Below are 20,457 nucleotides of genomic sequence, written 5' to 3' on the forward strand. Positions count from 1 at the left end.
GTCAGCGAAAAAATAGCAGTTAGCAATCCTGACGTTTATGGTATACGTGGATTGAATCTTACCAAACTCGTCAACAGGTTATTTCACATTCACACGGTAACATGGCTTACACATGTACTATTCACGTATAGATATGGCATCTGTATGGTCTTATAGAACAATAATTACATTCTAGTCACTCGCGACAAACAGGGTATCCATATTCATTTTACGAGTCCAGGTGAAGTTCGCTGTCATCCTTGAGGGTCCACTGCGTGTACAGAGAGAAACGGGCAGCGAGTTTCAATGATTGCACGCGTTTGTAAAAATGCAAACGCGGGTATAACACACGCGAGAAGGAAAAAAAGAGCCGAGACGGGCTTGATTGAGGCGAAGGAAAGACGATGAAGTCAAAAGAGAGTGAGAGAGAGAGAGAGATGGCCAGGGAGGGAAGAGGGCGAAATATAACTCGAAAAGTGTCAGAACGATAATCCGACGCCGGCGACGTGACGGACGGAACAGACAGTCCACTCTGCTCGCCCGTCTGTCTCCTTCCACCCCGTTTGTGTATCCTCTTTTTCTTCTTACTTTCAATCAACCTCCATCTCCCACCCCCTCTCTTTTCTTTTCTGAAACGTAATATACACACAGGTGCGCGGTTATACACACACACATACATGCATGGATGTATGTGTATGGATCTCAGGAGTTTTTGCCCGCTCCTTTCCAACTCGTCGCGCTGTTTCATGTGTAAGGAAGGCTCTCCTCCTCGCACGCCCGTCCGTCATTCTTACGTCCCATCCTCGTGCCCCGATTCTCTCGCTCCTGTCCCTCTCGTCGATGGACACGTTCGACGTCGCGTCCGCGACGCCGTGAACATCGAGCCGATATACCCAAGGCCGAGTCGCCCCCTTTGCAAATATTACTTTTCTATATCGGTCACGTGTGTCTCTGTACTTTTTTTTCATTACTTACACCCTCAAGCTCAAAGTTACCCCGCGTCATCGAATTATACGCGGAGGAAAAAGCAGTTCATAGGATATTTTACTTATGCATGGGCATTCGGTTGCACGACATTGGCTACACGTGTGTAGCAAAATGTGTTGTGAATCTTGTAAAAAAAATAATTGAGTTCCACTCAAACAAGTGATGATGTGTGCAATGATATTGACCCTCGGCTTCTGACCATGCAGTATTAAATTTGTGATGTGTACCACTGTATAGGCTAACGTATTTGCTTGAAAGATAGTTGCACAACACGGGGAAACATTGTGTCTGGAGCGATGCCTGCTTGCACAGATAATATGATAATGGATGTGCAGTGTGGAGGAGAGTGAAAAAAAAAAAAAAAAAAAAAAATGAGTAATAATGGGACAAAGATCAGGTGGGGAGGGATAAAGGAGGTGAACAAGCCGGGACGGAGTGTATACACGTGGGGAGGTACGCGTCGCTTCGAATTTCCGAATCCACGCGGGTGTCGCGTCCGATCCGACGTCCCGGTGACTCGACGAGTAGTCAGCGGCAGCCAGCGGCGAGCATATGGAGGAGGAAAGGACAGAAGTCTGTCTACGAGTGTTTTGGAGAAGGATATTAATTGCGACGTGGCGAAGAAGAGATAGAATGAGCATCGAGAGAAGCGTCTTTGAAAAACAAGAGAAATGAGCTACCGTGAAAAAGGAAAAAAAACTGCGAACGAGCAAAACGAGCTGCATTCACGCGTGGTTATAAGGAGATTCATGCGAGAACGAGTGATAAGGAACCCTTCTCCACCTGCCCCGGCTCCGACTACGTGCGATTCTTTTTACCCTGGAGTACTTCCTTGCATCTTTTGTCTTTATGATTTTTTTTTTTTTTTTCAAACTATGTCACTAGATTTATTTTGAAACGAATAATGTTGATTTCGATTAAACTTTGAGTGTAATGGAGTATATTTACATATAATGTGATGATTACTGCACTTGGGTCAAAATAAATACGTGATCACGGTTAGATTTGGAAAAAATTTATCACTGCACCTACGAGTTGAACTGTTTTAAAGCACATAAATAAATAAGCGAGGAATTCCAAAGTATAACTCATCCACATCCCATTAGCGAAGCGAAGCAGATACACGTCACTTACAAATTTGCATAAATATGCATCTACCCGCAGAAAAAATAACGTGAGTGATTGAGCGTCAGTCAACAGCGGATGATACCATTCGTGAAACATCCTTTTCCACCGATCACGTCCTAAAAATCAATTTGCACGTGCATGAAAAATCTTTGCAACTTGACAAAAAAAAAAAACATAATAATTGTCGGTCTTACGTTGCATCTTCCTTTCCTTGATCCTGCACGACCATTATATCTAACAATCTAATCCAAGAGTTAAAAGGGTGTACTTTGTGCCTCCCCCCCCCTCGCAATTTATCGTTGATATCATCGCACGTAAGTTTGAACGCTTCCTCCATTGGTGTATGAAAAAAGGTACACACACGCACTCTGTAATTAATATAGCGAGTCCTGAGAGGGGCATCAAGAGGAGCAAGAGGACGTACCAAAGTGCCCGCGCGCGACGAGAGATTGTTAAGAGAGGGACGCCTCGTTAGCTGGATGATGTATATGTTGCGCGGAGAGCGCAGACCACGAGGATATACAACAGTCTCGGCAGGATATTGCAGTGTGAGTTTCCACCTGACGCTTGAGCGACTGATGAAACTGGCATGCGTGGGGCTTTTTGATGAAATCGTGTGTATGTGTTTTTGATTAATTTCCAAAGGACGATGCGTTGGGTTTTACATCGGTTTTACACTTTGTAAGCAGCTAGGTTTTGAATAAGGACTGCATCACACGAATGATTTTCACCTCCAACTCAATCATTGATCGATCGTAATCACCATCTTTTCAAAGGATGTCTCGTTTCTTCTAGATACAAATGGCTCTTCTTTAATCCATTGATGATTTTTTTTCCCCACACCTCGATGTTTCCTTGGACAAAAATGTTGATAAAATCATCGTTCGTGGACAACTCCCAACAGAAGCACGACATAAAGCAAGTATACGCAAACGAGTGACCAGTGGCAAAAAAAAGTTTGCAAACAAGGTGGCTCGACGCGTATCCCAGACCTACGCGATGATACGAGAGCAGTGGTACTTTTGCAAAAGAACTAAGAAACTTTCACGAACCACAGCCAACGAACAAACTATACTGCAACTGCAAAGAAAATCTTCGGGACCATCAGTTAGCCAGTCCATCTACTTGAAAGAAACGAGGGAGTAAAGAGGAGCAGCTGTCGAGTCCGGAACGAGTTGCAGACGTTGAGCCACGACGTCTCCCTCCTCTTCGGGCCTACGTCGTACCTCGCTCTTCCTTTTCGCCTCCTGTCGCTTCTTCGTCTCGCACACCTTTTTTCTCCTCTGCATCGGCCAATTGTGATTTTTTTTCGCGTATTTTGTGCACATTGTATAACTCGCCGGTGAGCTGATGCTTCCGTGAGGTTGAGTAGCGTCTTCGTCTATTTTTAACAAATTCTTGAAAAAGTTGGATATAACACTCGAGCATACCTTGTACAATATCATTATTGGGCATGTTGTATGATCGTAAGCCGCGCACATGTGGCCAACCTTGTACATAAAAGAATGGCAGTGCTACTCAAATGTAAAACTGCGTGAATTTTTTGAAGACGACAAGCAACAAAGCAAGACAGTTTTTTGTTCGTGTTGATTATCACAATACCATTTTGATGGTTCTGCTAACAACCTGTTACTTGGTCTTGCGAGCCATGTTGTTCAGCTGAAAATAAGTACCCTTTTTATCGCGAGTGTGCTGTGATATTCATCCAGCAGAAGTCCTACGCTCGCTGAAATTGAAAACAAAAAAAATTCGGTTCTGCTGAATCGTTGTGCACGCATGTTTAGAACCGAGGTCAACTGGGCTTACATGCAAATCTTTCTCACAACAAACAGCAGTAGTAATAGCACCAACGGCTACAACGATGAAAAAGAGCGCCCAAAAAGAAGTACGGAAGAGAGTAAAAAAAAAAAAAACAAAGAAAAGAGGGAAAAAGTAATCGCAGTAGCGGTTCCTCCCTTCTGCTCCCTCTTCTGTTGTTTTTCACGTAATAACCGAGCCACGCGTGCCCTCAACGGCCTAATTACCCATGTGCGTACCTACACATACGCGCGCGTAATAAAGTGCGCCGAAAGAGTCATAACAGCGACGACGTCGAAAAAAAGGGGAAAAAAATGAGAACTTGGTAGGTACACCAAACAACGGCGAATATCAAGTGCATACGTCGACACGCTGTCATCTGGCTCGTCCCTCGAAAAATTCGTGCGTTCCACCCTCCTTTTTTTCTTTCGTCGTGCAAAATCAAGCCACACACACGACCTCTTCTTTTGTTGGCTCGTGCAACAAATTTCGGGCTGATTATTCGGCACACACACACACACACATATATCCGCTCGAGAGAGAGAGAGTGACACGGTCCCCGTCGCTGGCTGGTGGTGGATTAAAACGCCCGCGTGCACTGGGAAAATGGTCGGAAGGCACGTCAGCCCGTTTTCTCTTCTTTGCTTTTATTGCAGCCCACGCACCAGCTACTGCATCCCTCCTCTTGCTGCTTACTCTCTTAATTTTTCACTCTCGTAGCCTCTATTTTTTCGAGTTTACTCCTCGTTTCATTGCTCCACTCGTCGATCCTTGACTTTTTCTTTTTTTTTTTTTTTTTCTACTTCTGTTGTACACAACGAATAGACGTCGAGCAGCTAAGTACCAAAGGTCCATTTGAGGTCTTAGCTTCGATGTACAAGTCCTTAGATTTGCAGTTTACACAAATTTAGAAACACGCAAGATTCCATATTATCAGTACAAAACCATGTCACAGGTGAATTAATTAAAACAAGATGTACACAATCCTAGTAAAGGTCATACATTTTTAGCAACTATTGTACAGTATGGTCTCCATGTTGATGAGCTATCGAGCGCACAACCCCAAGCAAGTTAATAGTTTCAGTAGGTTTAATAATCACCCTGTTGAATACCGTGTCAGGTAATGAGTTAGTTGCTTTCAATTTGTCAAACCAGGTTGCCTGTGCTCTTTTTTATCGTTGACAATAAGACCATTGAAATTCAATCACGTGTTGTACTTTTGTCTATTGGCACAAGGATAATAACTCTAGGTCAGCGATGTAAAATCAAGTATGGACCTTCGAACGAGCAGTTGTAAGTGGTTTACCATACAAATTTTTCTGGTTAATGGATGAGTGTCACTTAAGCTTACACGGAAAACACGGTTTTTCTCATAGCTTTTCACGATTTGCAACAGTCATAGAGCCACGTATATAGGGTATTCAATTCAAGCAAAAAAAATATAAGTACGCAGAACAACAACAGCACGGGGGTACAAGGAAAAGGAAGATACGTGACACGTGCAGTGGCCACGCCCCAGCTGTACACTATAGGTAAGTCCGTACCCCTGACACACCATGTGCTGCGTACTCCTCTGTTGTTCATGAGCGAGGAAAAGGGTTTCCAGCTCGTAAGTATATTGACAAATGTTTAAATGAATATTCCTTCGTCCCTTTCTCTTTTTTTCTGGAACCAGAGCCCGAGACACGGCTCGTTCACAAGCGCGCGTGCTCCCTGGACCCGTGCGGACATGCTTGCATGCAGGCAACACGGGATTTCACGTGTCACGCGTCACCGTCACGACGACGCCGGGCTCTACCGGTTTCCCCTGCATCTTTTTTCGAGCTCCGCTCTCGCAAAAGCACCTGCATCGCGCGCGCGTTTTCTCGTACGTGTAGAGGACAGAAGCTGGTACAGAGAGTCTCGGCGACCTTGTTGACGCAGCGGGATACCCCATAATGACCGCTCAATCGACTACGCACCGCAACTCGGATGATCTTTATTATTTTCTTGTATTTCCCATTGGGCCTCGTCTTCGCGTATCACGGACGTTTTGCTCTTTTGGCCGAGCCTGCCCCGCTGCCACTGACTTTTTCGCTGAAAACAGCTCGCGAATGATAATTAATATCCTATTACAATGTAAGGACGCATCGCGTGCAACGCGAGTCCAAGGTTTTTTGATGAACAACCAATGCTCCCGCGCAAACAAGACTACGATCGTAGTCCATGATGATGCATGGGCATCGATTATTATTCATTATGCTCCCCGCGAGCGCGTAATTAATTTGTCGCGGTGAGTTATTTCGTTCGGGCGTTCGACGGGGCATCGGTGGCTTGCGGAGGAGAAGCAAGAATTATTGGGAATGTGTGTGTATAGTTTATCGAAGTTTTCAAGGTATATCTTTATGCCATGTAGCTTCGGGTAGGAGTACAATGTTGGAGGGAATTTGGTGAGAACTTGGTTTAGTTATTCTGTTGTCGAAATGGCTGGTACACGAGATACAAAACATCAATTGTACACAAAACTGGTCGAATGTAAAGACAAAGTGAGATAATCGAGTCTATTGCGTTTATTTACACCAGGCCCAGTGTGCATGCATCCATGAAAAACTGCATTATTTGACAAATTGCATCCATCAATTCGACTCACGCTCGAAAGTGTAATTTTGCTAATTGACTCTCTTGTGAGGTCCCCATGTACAGTACTATTGTGCAAGACGAAGAGCGTGGGAGGTCAGCTCCGAGCCCGTACGGAGACGAGTCGTATCGTTTTCATCGGTCGGCAACATCACGGCTATTAATAGACTTTATGGCGTCTAGTCTGTTAATTTAAAACGGCACAAATCACCGCGAGAGGTGCGTCGTATGCGTTATTATACGCGCACCTGCAACTTACTTTAAACGTGTGTTTGTGTTTAACACGCTTAATTTGTTGGGATTTTTTTTTTTAGTTTATTTTTATACAAAATACATCGGTAGCAGAAAGTGAAAAAAAGAGATCCCCTCGCAAAATGTTCATACAAATTCAATCGATAAATCCATGTATGCACGCATCAGGCGTGAGGAGAAAAAATAGAGCACCAAACGCCGGAACAAGCCAGAGTGAAAAATCCCAAGGAATCATTATCTCCTGTATCGCTCTTATGATTTACAAGCGGTAATTGTTATCCGGCGCACATACTTTTCGTTCATTCCCATGAAGGTCTGGCTTGGTGCTCCGTTCGCCCCGAGCTATTGTGCAAAAGAAGCACAGTAAGTTGCAAGAGAATTGGAGCAAGTAAAGAGGCAGCTCTCGGCTACGGGATTCGCACCGACGCCGAATTGCTTTGCTATAATGTGGGAAAAAAAACAACGAAAATAATCGAGTTATTAGTTGAGTATGTCAGAAAACACGTGGACATGGGATCGTGTACTTGAAAAATAAGTACTCGCTTCAAATTGCTTCAACTCAAGAATAATTTTTCAGTAATGTCTGTCACGGTTTTTTTTTTTACATTTATTATTTTTTTTTTTTTTTTTGACTGACGAAGGTCTGTGGTGTAAAGCAGACTTTCTTTGTTGGGAAAATAAAAAAAATAAATAAAAGTTTATCAAAAAAAAACGTAGATACAATAATAAAATCGTACGATTAGGTACTTAAAAAAAATTCGACAGCCCGAGAGAGCAGAGCAGAGAACTCTGTAATTTCTACAAAAATGCCCAAGCCTTGTGATTTCTTGAAACAAATGACGAAACCTCCGTCAATTGAACGCGAAAGTACACTCAACCCTCGCAATGCAGGTGTGACTCTCGTGTCGTAAATAAAACACTTGCAGAAGATGAAAGGAGCCGCTCGGTTGGCATCGAAAAATGTCTCTCGGAGATCGGCCGTCGATCACAGACATGCGAAAAAGCACGCGCAGTTTTACATTACCTTTCATGCACAAATAATATGCAATTTACCGGTTCGCTGTGACTATTTGCTCTCGCAGAGGGCTGGTATCAGTCCTTTCGCTTTTGACTCTTCGAGTGATTGTTTTTCGAAAGTTACCAACGATTGCACCCAATCTATGTGTGGTGATTCTGTGATAGAGCCGTAGAAATACAGGTCACGTACTACGTGTCTCTCGCTCTTTGTTTTACTGCTATTTACAGCAAGACACAGATATATAATTCAACCTGTCGGTACGTGATCTCCCTTGTTCTTAATTACCATCATGGCTGTCTTTCGAGAATATTTTCTCTCTACGATAAAAACTAGCTACGATGCATACTCGGCAACTAATTTCTCACCACAGCGTTGTGAGCACCAAATTTACGACAAGCAGAACGAGATTACTATGTCGTTTTTTTTTCGTCACTCGCACCGTCATCGTATCGTGGTATAACCCGCGTCATCGAAAAATACAGAAATAATAATCGTCCCGAGTCACGTAAACAAATAAATATCAGCTACCTCCACCCACCTATAAATCTAAAAGTCCTTGCCTGCACTTCTAGCTCATTATGCATGGAACGTGTGACTTGACGGACACGTTATTGTTATTAGCACTTTCTCGCAAAAGAGTCAAGGAAGGAAGGAAAAAAAAAAAAAAAACGATTATACGCACAAATATATCAGACACGATATTTTCGCCTTCACGTCGCTGCGCATCCGAGTTGGACAAGAGCAGTAAATAAGCGATTTACGGACTTGCATTACACGAATCCTACATTATACTCGCGCTCGTCGGGAGGAAAAAACAAAAAATGAGTCAGTGAAAGGTGATTCACGCGTCAGTCGTCCTGAGGTGGTATACCTGCGAAAATCGGGCGCCATATCATTTCTCCGAGTATCGGACTGACGAAATTTATCGTTTTCTTGACTCCGGTTTGAGTCGTTGTGGTGATATCGAGGCCGTGAGGCGGGTTTTTTTTTTTTTTTGCTTTTGGAAAGTGAAAAATAAAACTATACGCGCAGGACTTTTAACGAATTTAAAGATGTTTCCACGGACGATTGTTGTCGATGATTCGACGAGTATTCCCCCACCCTTTCCTGTTTAATGCAACGTATAGGGGGGGGGGATCGCATCGACCGGGCGTTTAATGAACGCGCCAAAGTTATTTCACCGAGAGAATAAAATACCCGAGAGCGTCGCGTTTTATTGCCCCCCGTACTGTTCGTTCGACCGCGACTGTACTGTACGCGCGGCCGATGGTGCAGGCCAAAGTCATTGCCTCGTCGCTTTTAAATTGCGGATTTACAACTTACTTGAAAACTCGTTCGGCGCGCTCGCGAGTAATTGGGTAATGAGCAAATGAGCTCGCTGTGCTGGCTGTGACCTGCCTGTTGTGTTCGTTTCAAGCAGATGGTTGCTGCATAAAGTTAGGAGGGAGGGAATCTTTTAGCGCTCAGTAGCAAAGTGTGGGCCTGAAAGAGTAGTGCATTTTTTTCGTCATTTATGCATTGTTGTCATTTTTTATTTTTTATTTCTACAAATAAAGCAAACAGTTTTTCTGAATTTTCCATTTTGATGAGATTTTTAACAAAAAGCCCAAACAATACATGGGTCAACTTTTTTTTTTTTTTTTTTCATTTCAATAGTACTTTAGTTTAGATACTGCCAAAGTCAGTAATGTTTTCATTAATGTAAATAAAAATACATTCAAGATTATCCCTTCAATAATTATTGCTTTGACATTGGCGTCATACCAGATAATAAACTGATTCAGAAACAAAAAGTTGTTTGAATTTCAATTTTTTTTTTAATTTTTTAATATTTTCAAAGAACAATACGAAAGCCAAAAGTGAATGAACGTTAATTAACGATAAAACAATGTCTGTCGTGCGATACTCGACAATCATACAACGGGCTATCAAACGTGTAGCCGCACATCAGATAAACTACTCGTGTATGATCGTCCCGACGTCAATTACAGCTGAGCCTTATCGGATGTGCGGTCCACGTGTCAATAATTACCGTATCAGTAGGGTTACTTCAATGGCCCATCTCGTGCCTTTTATTATTGTACATCCGGCAATTGTTAATCATAACTATTTATGTTGAACCAAAAGTCCCCCGTGGGCATATTATACAAATTTTCGGTCAAAATTTATCAGAGATGGGTCATCTGTTTTCTCTTTTAATCGTTTTTAGTTACCAAAAATTTTTTCAGTTACTTTTTATTTTTCTCACGGAGAAAAATGAAAAAAAGTAGTTTTTGAAAACTACAATGAATAAAAATTTAAAAAACCAAACACCCGGATGGAATATGGTTTTTTAGAAAAAAATTTGTCCCAGTAAGATTGAAATCGATTGGTGGAGTTACAAGATAAAATTGTACTAGTACTTTGTTTTTCCACCCATACCTGAGTTTTTACCCACATAAATCCTTTTTCCTAACTAGGTATATGCAAGTCTTTCGTGCAAGTGTCTCTAGACAACTCACATACTCCTAATGAAAGAATCGCTCCAACAGATCATCTATCTTTCCGTACCGATATTACAATTAGAGACCTTACTTTGATTTTTTTTGTAGTAGGCCCTTGAAGGCCTAGACACGATCAGAAAAAATCTACTATTCGTTTGAAAAATCGGATAAGTGAGTTTTTGGTATTTCGAGTACTTTACCAAGAGTAAACCATGTTTACATGATAGCGATGTCCTTACATTCTAAGGTAAATTAAATCACATTTATGTCACATTATTACAACATTTATTTTTCCATCCGTAGCAAAGCTACATCGACCTGGAAAAGAAAAGCATATGAACTCGGCTAGACCTCTCCCATTGAACCGGAGAGCCTAATTACCGAGGCTGATTAGTAGCTGGAGAATTTAATAAAACGCTATAATAACATCGTTGCGTGCATAATTCAACGAGAAAAAGATGATAATAACAGCCACCGGGACATGGTGAAATATACCCTCCGGAACAAAGTGCTCAGGTACACGATTAGCAAGACGCGCGTGCGACAGGTTGGAAGGTGCGGTTTCAAGAGCACCGTTCCCTTCCTGCATGTACCCCCCATCTCCCGCAAAATTAAAGATAGAAATCGCCCTAATCGTCGCGGAACAATCGCGTATCCGCGGGTCCCAATTAAAATGATTAATGGCGAATTTGTGTGTGAAGGGGGTGGCTAAAGCCCATATCTCTATGAAAAAATCATTAACGAAACTGGAGTACATAACTGCGTCTGGGTGCATTGCGTGTGGAACGGAGGAATTGCGTTTGAACGGTGTGTAACCGGGACTATACTTTATATTATGGTCGAACGTTGATTTGCTCAAGCTTTTATTTATGATCATCATTAAAATCCCTTGTAGTATTTTCCAAAATCTGTGTCCTCTTTTGCATTAATGTATCCCACATTTAATTTATCCAATTTATCAGATTACTAATGTTTTGAACGTTTTATGAACATGATTACGTTACTGAAAACTGAAAAAAAAATGGCTCAAAATGCTGTGTAAGCAAAATCTCTCTAGGTATAGAAAACTTTGATTCTCCTTACAATGCCGGAGCTCAATAAACTTGCAACAACGAAGTGTACCTTTGTACCAGAACTCGCGTGAGATAATTCACATGGAGCCCGCTGTGCGTAGCCTATATGCACCTGTATAAGTATACGTGCTTGGGTACAGTCAAGTGAGTCAAGTCCCAAGATTGTCTAGATTCACACATGCAACAACGCATGCAGGGTTGAAAATAAAATTTTAGTGCAAAAAGAAGCGAAACCTCCCCCGGTACATTGACAAAATGCAAAACAGTCACAATGAAAAAAGTTAGTGTACTTATATCGATAGTATAGGTTTAGTTGTATGACATAGACAGGTGCATGTATAGAGTAGTGCAAGCATACGTGTAGTTGCAAACATGGTAATATAGGGGCAGATGAGCGTGCATTTGACGTTTGCAAGAGTATGCATGTATAAGTGTAGTGCGTAAGTATTTACCGGGAATGTTATCGCCGCGCTGCTGCGGCCACCGGAAGGAAGGCCTCGGCTGCTGCTTGCTTCGCATATCTCCCGTCCGGCTCGCCGGCGGGCCCCGTGCGGCTCCGGGGGCACGGTCTTCGCTTTTTCGCTACCAATCGGACACCACTACTTACCTGCAACAGTGACAAACAAAACATTACATGACAAACGTATATATGAAACAATGCATTGTAAGGATACAGAGGCACATTGCGCAGAGTAGAAATTAATAAAGATTATTAACTTGCATCAATTTTGATATTATCTTTTTTATTGGCATTTTGATCAATATATGGATAATAGCTCGTGTCATGCGATTCTGTTTAAAATTACCCAGGAGACACATACGTCTAATGTCCATCTGAAAAAAATCTTGCAGATATATTAGGGATCTGGAAAAATCTGCAAGATTTCTTTTGGATAGGCATTAGAAATCTGACATTAGGAACAAAGTTAGGACGAAAGTTTGAAGATCAACTGCTACATGTTTCTTCAAATGTAGCAAAATTTACCAACGTTTAAAGACTTTTTGTTAATTATCAAATGTTAATGCTGTTGAGAAAAGTTTTGTTGAACTAACTGTTTTATATATTTTTAAAGTTTAAGGTCGTAATAGCAGTCCCGTTAAAACAAACTAGGGGTTGTATACGCAATACAAAATTTGGACAGTTATTATTGAATACTCAAGATGTAAGGTTCCACCTCCGAAGTTGTAGAAAATTTTTTGTTGTGTAAAAATTTTGCTTTTATAGACAATTTAATTATATCTATTTTCATTAGGTTTTGATAAAACAATTAAAAAAAAAAAACTAAAAATAAAAAAACTATCTGCATCTTTCATCATCAACTTGGCGATTATTGTCGCGGCGAAAAAAATTAAAAACGAATAGTTCTAATAATGTATTAACACATTGGATTTCAAAAACAGTTACCAAGAAACAGTCCCTATCGGCTCAACTTTACGAAACCAGTGAAAATCTATCAATATATCATTAATTATACCAGCCTCATTTTTAAAATACGATATTTTAGAATAAATTGTTTCCACATCTCATATCTAATACAACTATTGAACCAAACACACCGCTGTTCTTCATCTGTCAACGAGAAAATAATTTTTTACTTACTTTGGCAAAAACATTGTGATAATATTTGGCAGATATAAATTACTTATATTATACATGTATATATTTATTTAATTGCAATAGTATAGAAAAAGCATTCTAAGTGAATTTTTGAATACAGTGAATACACGATAAAGTACCCATCACTCCACTAAGAGTAGGAGCTGTAATTAATTTTACGGAAAAATTAACCACAACAAATGCTTGGACAACAACACAACGATCATTTAATCTTACGATTAGAAATCTGCAAACTAAAGATAAATTTTTATTTCAATCACACCAAGTAAAAAGTAAAAAGTGAATGACCAAGTAAAACATATTTTTAACTAATTGATTGAATAGTTCAATTTTATTTTATCGATATTCAAATGAGTCAGCTTTGATAGCGATCGATATCAATAATACTCATTTTAAAAAATTAAAGTCGATTACTCAAAAAAATGAGAATAAAAATGGCTTATTATCTATATTTGACAGGGGATCAACTTATTAACCAAACGACCCTCGTTATCAAGCCAAGGCAAGAATATTACTAGACAAGCAATCATAAAAAAAATACGGAAAAAGCTAGAACATGGTCAATTAAGTATCATAAGCTATCGTGAACGTCTGTAATATATTTTACACAAAAATGGCTGAAAGCAGCAGTTATCATTCTTGCGAGGTATGTGGTCAAAATTGCAGGACAAATGACGCTCTTAAAAGGCGTGAACTTATCCACAAAGGTACTAAATCCTATGTTTGTATGGTGTGTTACAAAACCTTTACTGAAAGGTGCCACCTTGTCGCGCACGAGCAGATTCATACAGATGATAAGCTCTATCGCTGTGAATTGTGTTGCAACAGTTTCACTAAAAAATTGGATCTTACTAATCATATAAAAATTCATACTGGTGACAGGCCTTACACCTGCAAACTGTGTTCAAATAGTTTTACTAAGAAATCTAGCTTTTTAAGGCACAAGCAAACTCATACGGGGGATAAACCATACAGCTGCAAACTGTGTTCAAAAAATATTTCTCGAAAATCGGACCTTGCAAGGCACGAAAAAACTCATATGGGTGGCAATAAGCCCTACTGCTGCCAAATGTGTTCAAAAAGTTTTATCAAAAATTCGGATCTTACGAGGCACAAGCGGTTTCATACAGGTGACAAACCCTACGGCTGCAAACTTTGTTCAAAAAGTTTCTCTAATACATGGAATCTTACAGTACATGAGCGTACTCACATTGGCGAGAAGTCCTACCACTGTGAATTGTGTTCCAACAGTTTTGCTAAAAAAATGGATCTTAGAAAGCACAAACGCGTTCACGCTGCTGACAAGGTTTACAGCTGCAAACTGTGTTCAAATAATTTCACTCGTAAAATCAACCTTTCAAAGCATGAGAAAAATCATACGGGTGATAAACTCCTCGAGTGCAAACTGTGTTCAGACAGTTTTCTTCTAAAGTCGGACCTTTTAAGGCACGAGCGGACTCACCCAGGCTACAAGCCTTACAGGTGCAAAATGTGTTTAAAAAATTTTCTTAAAAAATCAAACTTTACACGGCACGAGAAGATCCATACAGGTGATAAACCCTACGAGTGCAAACTGTGCTTAAAACGTTTTACTCAGAAATTCAGCCTTACAAGGCACGAACAAAATCGCACAAATGATAACACCTCCGGCAGCAAACAGTGTCCAAAGAGTTTTGCTGGAAAATCACACCCTACAACGCATGAGCAGACTCAGGCAAATAATTCGCTGGATGCAACTTTTGTGTTGCCCTCATTTTCCGATACTTTTCAATTTAAATTATGTCGTAGCTTAAACTAAACTTTACTGCAGTGTCACTTGACTTGAGTGACAAGACTGTCTCAAATTATCAAATAAAGTATACTTTTGGAAGCCATTGCCTAATGTCACTCTACGTCACCTCTGTAAGAATAATCCACGAAAGGTACGATGAAAATTACAACATTAGGATAAATGATATTATTGATTCGGTTTGAGATTAATATTTGTGACGTCGTTTACGTCGTGATCCGCTGAACTTTTTTGATAATATTTTTTTTTCATCTTCAATTATATGTTAGTGATATCTTTGATTATCAGAAAGTTAAAAAATATTTTGTACAAAAAATTCTTTATGTAGAGTAACTCAATGAGTATGCAAAGTAAGAAATTATGTAATCGTATGCTAAGTAAACAGTTTTTCAATCTGTAAAAAAGATCAATAAATTTCTATATTATTAAGTCCAGTTACTAGTATGGGACATAAAACTGTCTTTTATTTCCTTCATTTCTCTTAATTTTTTTTTCTAAGCTCTGAGCTTCTGAATCCAAACTTAAATGCGAATTAAAATTGTGCGGCAAATAAAAATGATTTCATATCTTTACATTGTGTAATGTGTAGCATTTTGTCTTACAGGTAGTTTATGTACTGTCGATCGCCTTCAGTGGATCACTCAACAGTTTCACAGTGCAGGCTTTCGTGTACTACATCAAGACATTCTGTAGTGACTTCGTCAGACCATATTGTTTGTGAGTATTTAAATTTCCTTTGATATTTCAATAAGTATTGATATTTTAATTATATAGTAGAGATTTAGAGTTTACTCGTTAGAATTTGAAAATTTAGATGTAAAAAAACACAGCCAATCCAAAAAAAAACACTTCACTACGGTATGGGTCACTACCAACTGACCCCAGACAAGAAAATCTCCCTCTGTTTTTTATCCTCCTCGACGCGACACTGTCCAGTTGTTCCAAAAACTGTGCAGCACTAGCATCCACCGAGCCATAATCCAGCAGGTCTTGACCCTCTAGGCCGTGCACCCACCCACACCCCCTCGATGGGCCAAAAAAAAAAAAAAAATACCAGAGAAGAAATAAAGAACGAGACGCGCGCACGAGGTACGGTTTGCGGAGAAGCGATGGGGATGTGTGTGTGCAGGGGAAGGGGGCCACGGTTAGGTAACGCCGGTGGCGCAGCACTTTTCCTCGTGGGCCGTATATCTTGTCCGTATAGCTAGAGAGAGAGAGAAGGAGCGCGTACAGTAGCGTACGCCCTCGAAAGCAGGCCGCCTTTGTTTCTGATATTTATGAGGCGTTTTAATTTGCGCGCTTGCTTCCTCTCTCTCTCTCTCTCTCGCTTCTTCTTTCTCTATTCCTACTGTACATGGGATATGGTACACGTAAGGGAATAGTACCGAAGAAGGAGCTGCGTAGGTGTAGGTGTGTCCTGGTAAAATGTCACACCGTCCGAATCATTCGCCCTTTATTTTTCTCTCACTGTCAAATATTTCGGGCGCATGTACCCTGTAATCGCCTTGTCTTAAATTTTTATTTGTAAGCAGCAGATACTCGCGAGTTTTTCAGGCAGGAGACTGACAGTCAATACCGATGACGCTAGGTCGTTCAGTGCAAACATTATTCTTACGAGATATTATTACATCTATACACAGGCGCGCACATGTTGGTACAGGGAACCCAGAGGAGAACACAGGGTACAAATAATACACGAGTTTGTCTCGCGCAAGTGATCTTGCCTTGGTCTCGGATACCGTTCGGGGAGGAAGGGGGGTGTGCTCGGCAATACACATATATCTCGTCTCGATGGGCTTCGCTCGGTGCGTCAGTGCCGTACTTTACTTTATATTAGCGATGGGGGCTGCAACTGTATGTACCACCACCAGCCCTACCACCCTCCTGCCTGCCTGCTCTTAGTGATGCTCGTTTTCTCCGGATGAAATTTTCTGTTGTGCCTTTTTTTTTCTTTTTTTTTTTTTCTTTTTTTTCGTTGTTTCTCTCTTCTTTGGCGGATCTTTATAGTACACACACTTTGCGCTGCTACTCCGCTACTGACGTCGCTGTTGGGGAGATTTATGGTATTAAATTTTCTTTGTGATCCGTTTTATCGTCTCTCCCTCTCTCGCGTTTTTTATTACGGACATTATTTGGGGGAAAAAATTGGAAGATGTAAAAAGCGAATCGTATGATAAAAATAAATCGCCCGGGCTTGCGAGCCTTTTCCTTGATGGTTAAGCGTTTTTCGTTTGATTTTTTTTGTTTGTTTGTTGTAAGTTATACGGAGCTCAATAGATTGTTACTTAGCATCTATTACTGCCGGAGTGAAGTTTATTTTATAGTTAAATAGATTTGCTAACAGCTTAGTTTATCGGTTCTCTCATTTCTACGGTGCAAAACTATTATCTTGAAATACTTGTCTGAAGTCATTGGTAGTAGTTGATGAGCATAGGTTTTTGGTTACGTCACTATCTTTTTTTTCAACCATTTGACACTTGGAAGCAAACACTTCATTTATTAGCCGTTAATGATTGAACGCTTGCTCGTATTTCAATCCACATACATTAAGAGTTAATTGAGACGCTTTGAACATGATTAATCATTTCTATCGGCGAAGGTGGTATACTAAGACTGTGCCATCTTGTGTGAGAGAAACCTATGAACAATTTGGATCCACAACAATATCGGTCAATTATAAATTAAATTTTTTTGATAAAAAAAATAAATAATATGCAAGAAAGACATGTTCGTCATAATCAGTAGATGCTACGGAGACGATCAACCAAGGCCAAGCTTTGTTTTGATCAAACAAGCGACAAGTACGAAAATTTCATCAACGGAACTTGGAACTAAATCGGAAATCGATGCATCGGTAGTCACAGTGGCAAAAATCAATGATGCCATTGTAACTTTTAACATCGATTTGTCACTGCAGATGAGAGAGATCCAACCAAAGAGGGAGAGGGAGAGCCCTCCGAGTCAGGGAGTGTTCCGATGTACATTCCAATCGAGGTTGGTCAGGCGGCAAGGTGGGCCAATAAATTCGCCTCGGCTTTCTTGTTCGACCGGCAGACTCTCCCCCTCTGTTCCTTCACTACTGATGTACACACATCTTTCTTTTCTGCCTTACAAGAGCAACTTTACTTCTTCAGGGGGTGCGTTTGTGAATAAGCTTTGATACTTGAATACGTGGAATTGAATATTTAACGTAATCGAGTACCATTGTGGGGCACAACGAGAGTTTCAACAATCCGATTGAGGCTCCAACAAGAAATTATCTAATCCGCGGACCTCCTTATCTTAACCCGAGCATAAACGTCCCTCCCAGCGAGCTATCCGTTCCTCCGGACCGGCAACATTTTTCTCTTCATTTTAAGCAAAAGGTTTTTTTTACGCTCCCCCGTCTCTCCCGGCGATAAAGAAGCCTCCCGCACTCTTCATCCTAGCTGGTGGTCGTTTCACCCTCTCACGCGCACACGCACACGGACAAGGCCGTTTTCCTCGCTTCTGCAACGGCAAGAGTATAAGTACATCAGAGAGAGAGAGAGAAGAAGAAGAAGAAGGGATGAGGAAGGGAAGGCTAGCGAGTTTAACAGTAACAGTACGTCACCCCGTCTGTCTCTTCTCTTCCTCGGGAGCAGCCAGCCCAGCTCTCTTCTCCGTCTTCTTTCTTGCTCCTCCGCGCGCCGGAGCTGCTCTTAACAGCCTTCAGTCTCTAAAAGCCGGGGTGTGATCTATGGCGGGACGTTGCGTCACTCGGGGAACAGATGCAGGACTCGTATATTACCTCTCGGGCGTATCATAGGAGCAGAGAGCACGGGAGCCCGGGGGAAGGAGAAAAAAAGAAAAAAAAAGAGAGAGCGCGGTCAAAAGAACGGCGAGCGACACAAATCACTCGGTCTTTTGTGCGGTGTCTTCTCTCTCTCTCTCTCTCTCTGCTTCCTTCTTCTCTTCTTCTTCTTTTCTGTCTCGTTTGATTTTTTCCGAGAGAGAGAAAAAAGGGAAATTTTTAGCCGCCGTGGCGCAAGGATTTTCATCGGTGTACAGTCGTGAAAACGCGAGGTGTGTCACTGTACACGCGGAAAAACAAAGGGATTGGGCAGCCGTGAAGGGAAAACAACAAATTGATCCTCTCGAGGTGCGCTGCGCGCGAGCTTACGTATGTAAATCGCAATGAGTGAGAAAGTCGCCTGACGCGACGTTGATTTACTGGCCCTTTTCACCGTATGTATCTATATGTACAACCAACCCCTCGACTGTGTTGTGTATTACGTATACGTGTGCCCACCGCTTACGTGCCCACGTATAGGTGCGCGTATATAACTTTCCTCAACGGGACCGTCGTCGTTGACGTTGCTGCGTGTATATGCGCATCCGTCTCCCCCCCCCTCTTTCTCCGTTTTCTTTTTCTTTTTTTTTTTGGGAGTAAGAGAGAGAGAGAGACTTTTTTCAACGAGATTTATTAGCGACAGCTTTACGATTTGACGCTTGAAGAGCTTTTCTCCCGGCTCCCGAGATTTATTTCGAGGCGAGATTACTTTTTATTATTAGTAATTATAATTGATGACGCGACGCCCCGGGAGCCTCCTTCCTTTTTTTTTCCTCCGGGTTTCGGGAATCCAGCGCGAGTAAGACGATATGGTTTTTGTGATTTTTCCGACGGAAGAGAGCCTCCCCTTCCCTCGGTGTTGGTTGGGCTGTTTTTTTTTTTTTTTTTTTTTTTTTTTTTTTTTTTTTTTTTTTCGAAAACAGCATAAATCACGATTAAAAATAGAGATTAAGCTCCTCGAGTTGTACGTATGTCCCAAAACTGACTCTTTTGACGCGTTGCAATGACGATCGAGTAGATATTAACATTTGAGGGATATCCTACGATTTTTAGAAAAATCAATACAATCGAGATAGAGGAATAAGGAAATTTAATGTATATTGGGCAACAAATTTCTGCTCAAAGGGATGGGTACGCATACATACACACGCCAAAACGGACGAGTCGAAATGATTTCGGCCGAGGTAAATCACTATTATTTACAGCAGCTCACCCCCGATCCGGTGGCGTAATTTCATTCACAAAGGAGCTAATAAAACACTTTTCCATCCCCCTCCCAACCCTCGGCGTAATTAACAGGGTGGAAGGATCGAATTCACCCCGCTACACTCACGTAGCACGTATAAACCCTGTGTTTTCGGATGGACCGTGACTGCTGCCGCTATACTGATGGATCCCTTGCGCTTGACTGCTAATGTATACATAAACTGACTACGGAATATATATATATATTTACACCCGAAAAAACGAAATCGCGCGCTGCACTACTTTGTGAACAAAAGTTATGGGCTGCATTTTGGATTGGGGTTGGAGAACTTTCGTGTTGGAGTTTATCCGGTGATCTATTTGGTACTGCTGCTGTGTCATGCCCCACGCAGTTTTTAATTTTACCATTGCATTTTTCTAAATTGTGTTAATAGTTGACAAGAGTTGCTATAAATACGAGGTCGCATTTGAAATATTCAGAAATCATCAATGGCATGTACATTGAAATTTTATTTTTGCAGTTTCACAAGGGATGAAATCAAAATACAAACACACAACATTGGAAGTAGAGGTAAAAAGAGATACGTTGACTTTAAGGGATGAAAAGAAAAGTTATGCTTCATTCTCTTTTTTTTCCTGAAAACTCGAGTCATTCCATTACGTAACATCCTTAAATTTATAAATCAAACAATATCTTAAA

General features: G+C 41.1%; 1 protein-coding gene across 1 annotated transcript in view; it reads right to left on the minus strand.

Annotated features, from left to right (window-relative positions):
- Window positions 1-20,457, minus strand: part of tio (zinc finger domain-containing protein tiptop) — a 107,288-nt gene that overhangs the window by 48,249 nt on the left and 38,582 nt on the right. Inside the window, exon 2 of the mRNA XM_014353749.3 lies at window positions 11,786-11,940. Coding sequence (XP_014209235.2) covers window positions 11,786-11,852 — 67 coding nt within the window. The 5' untranslated portion in view covers window positions 11,853-11,940. The remainder of the gene's footprint in view (window positions 1-11,785; window positions 11,941-20,457) is intronic.

The sequence above is a fragment of the Copidosoma floridanum genome, unplaced genomic scaffold (assembly GCF_036245765.1).
Source record: "Copidosoma floridanum isolate Cflo_tuat_1 unplaced genomic scaffold, Cflo_Japanese_pri ptg000030l, whole genome shotgun sequence".
Lineage (NCBI taxonomy): Eukaryota > Metazoa > Arthropoda > Insecta > Hymenoptera > Encyrtidae > Copidosoma > Copidosoma floridanum.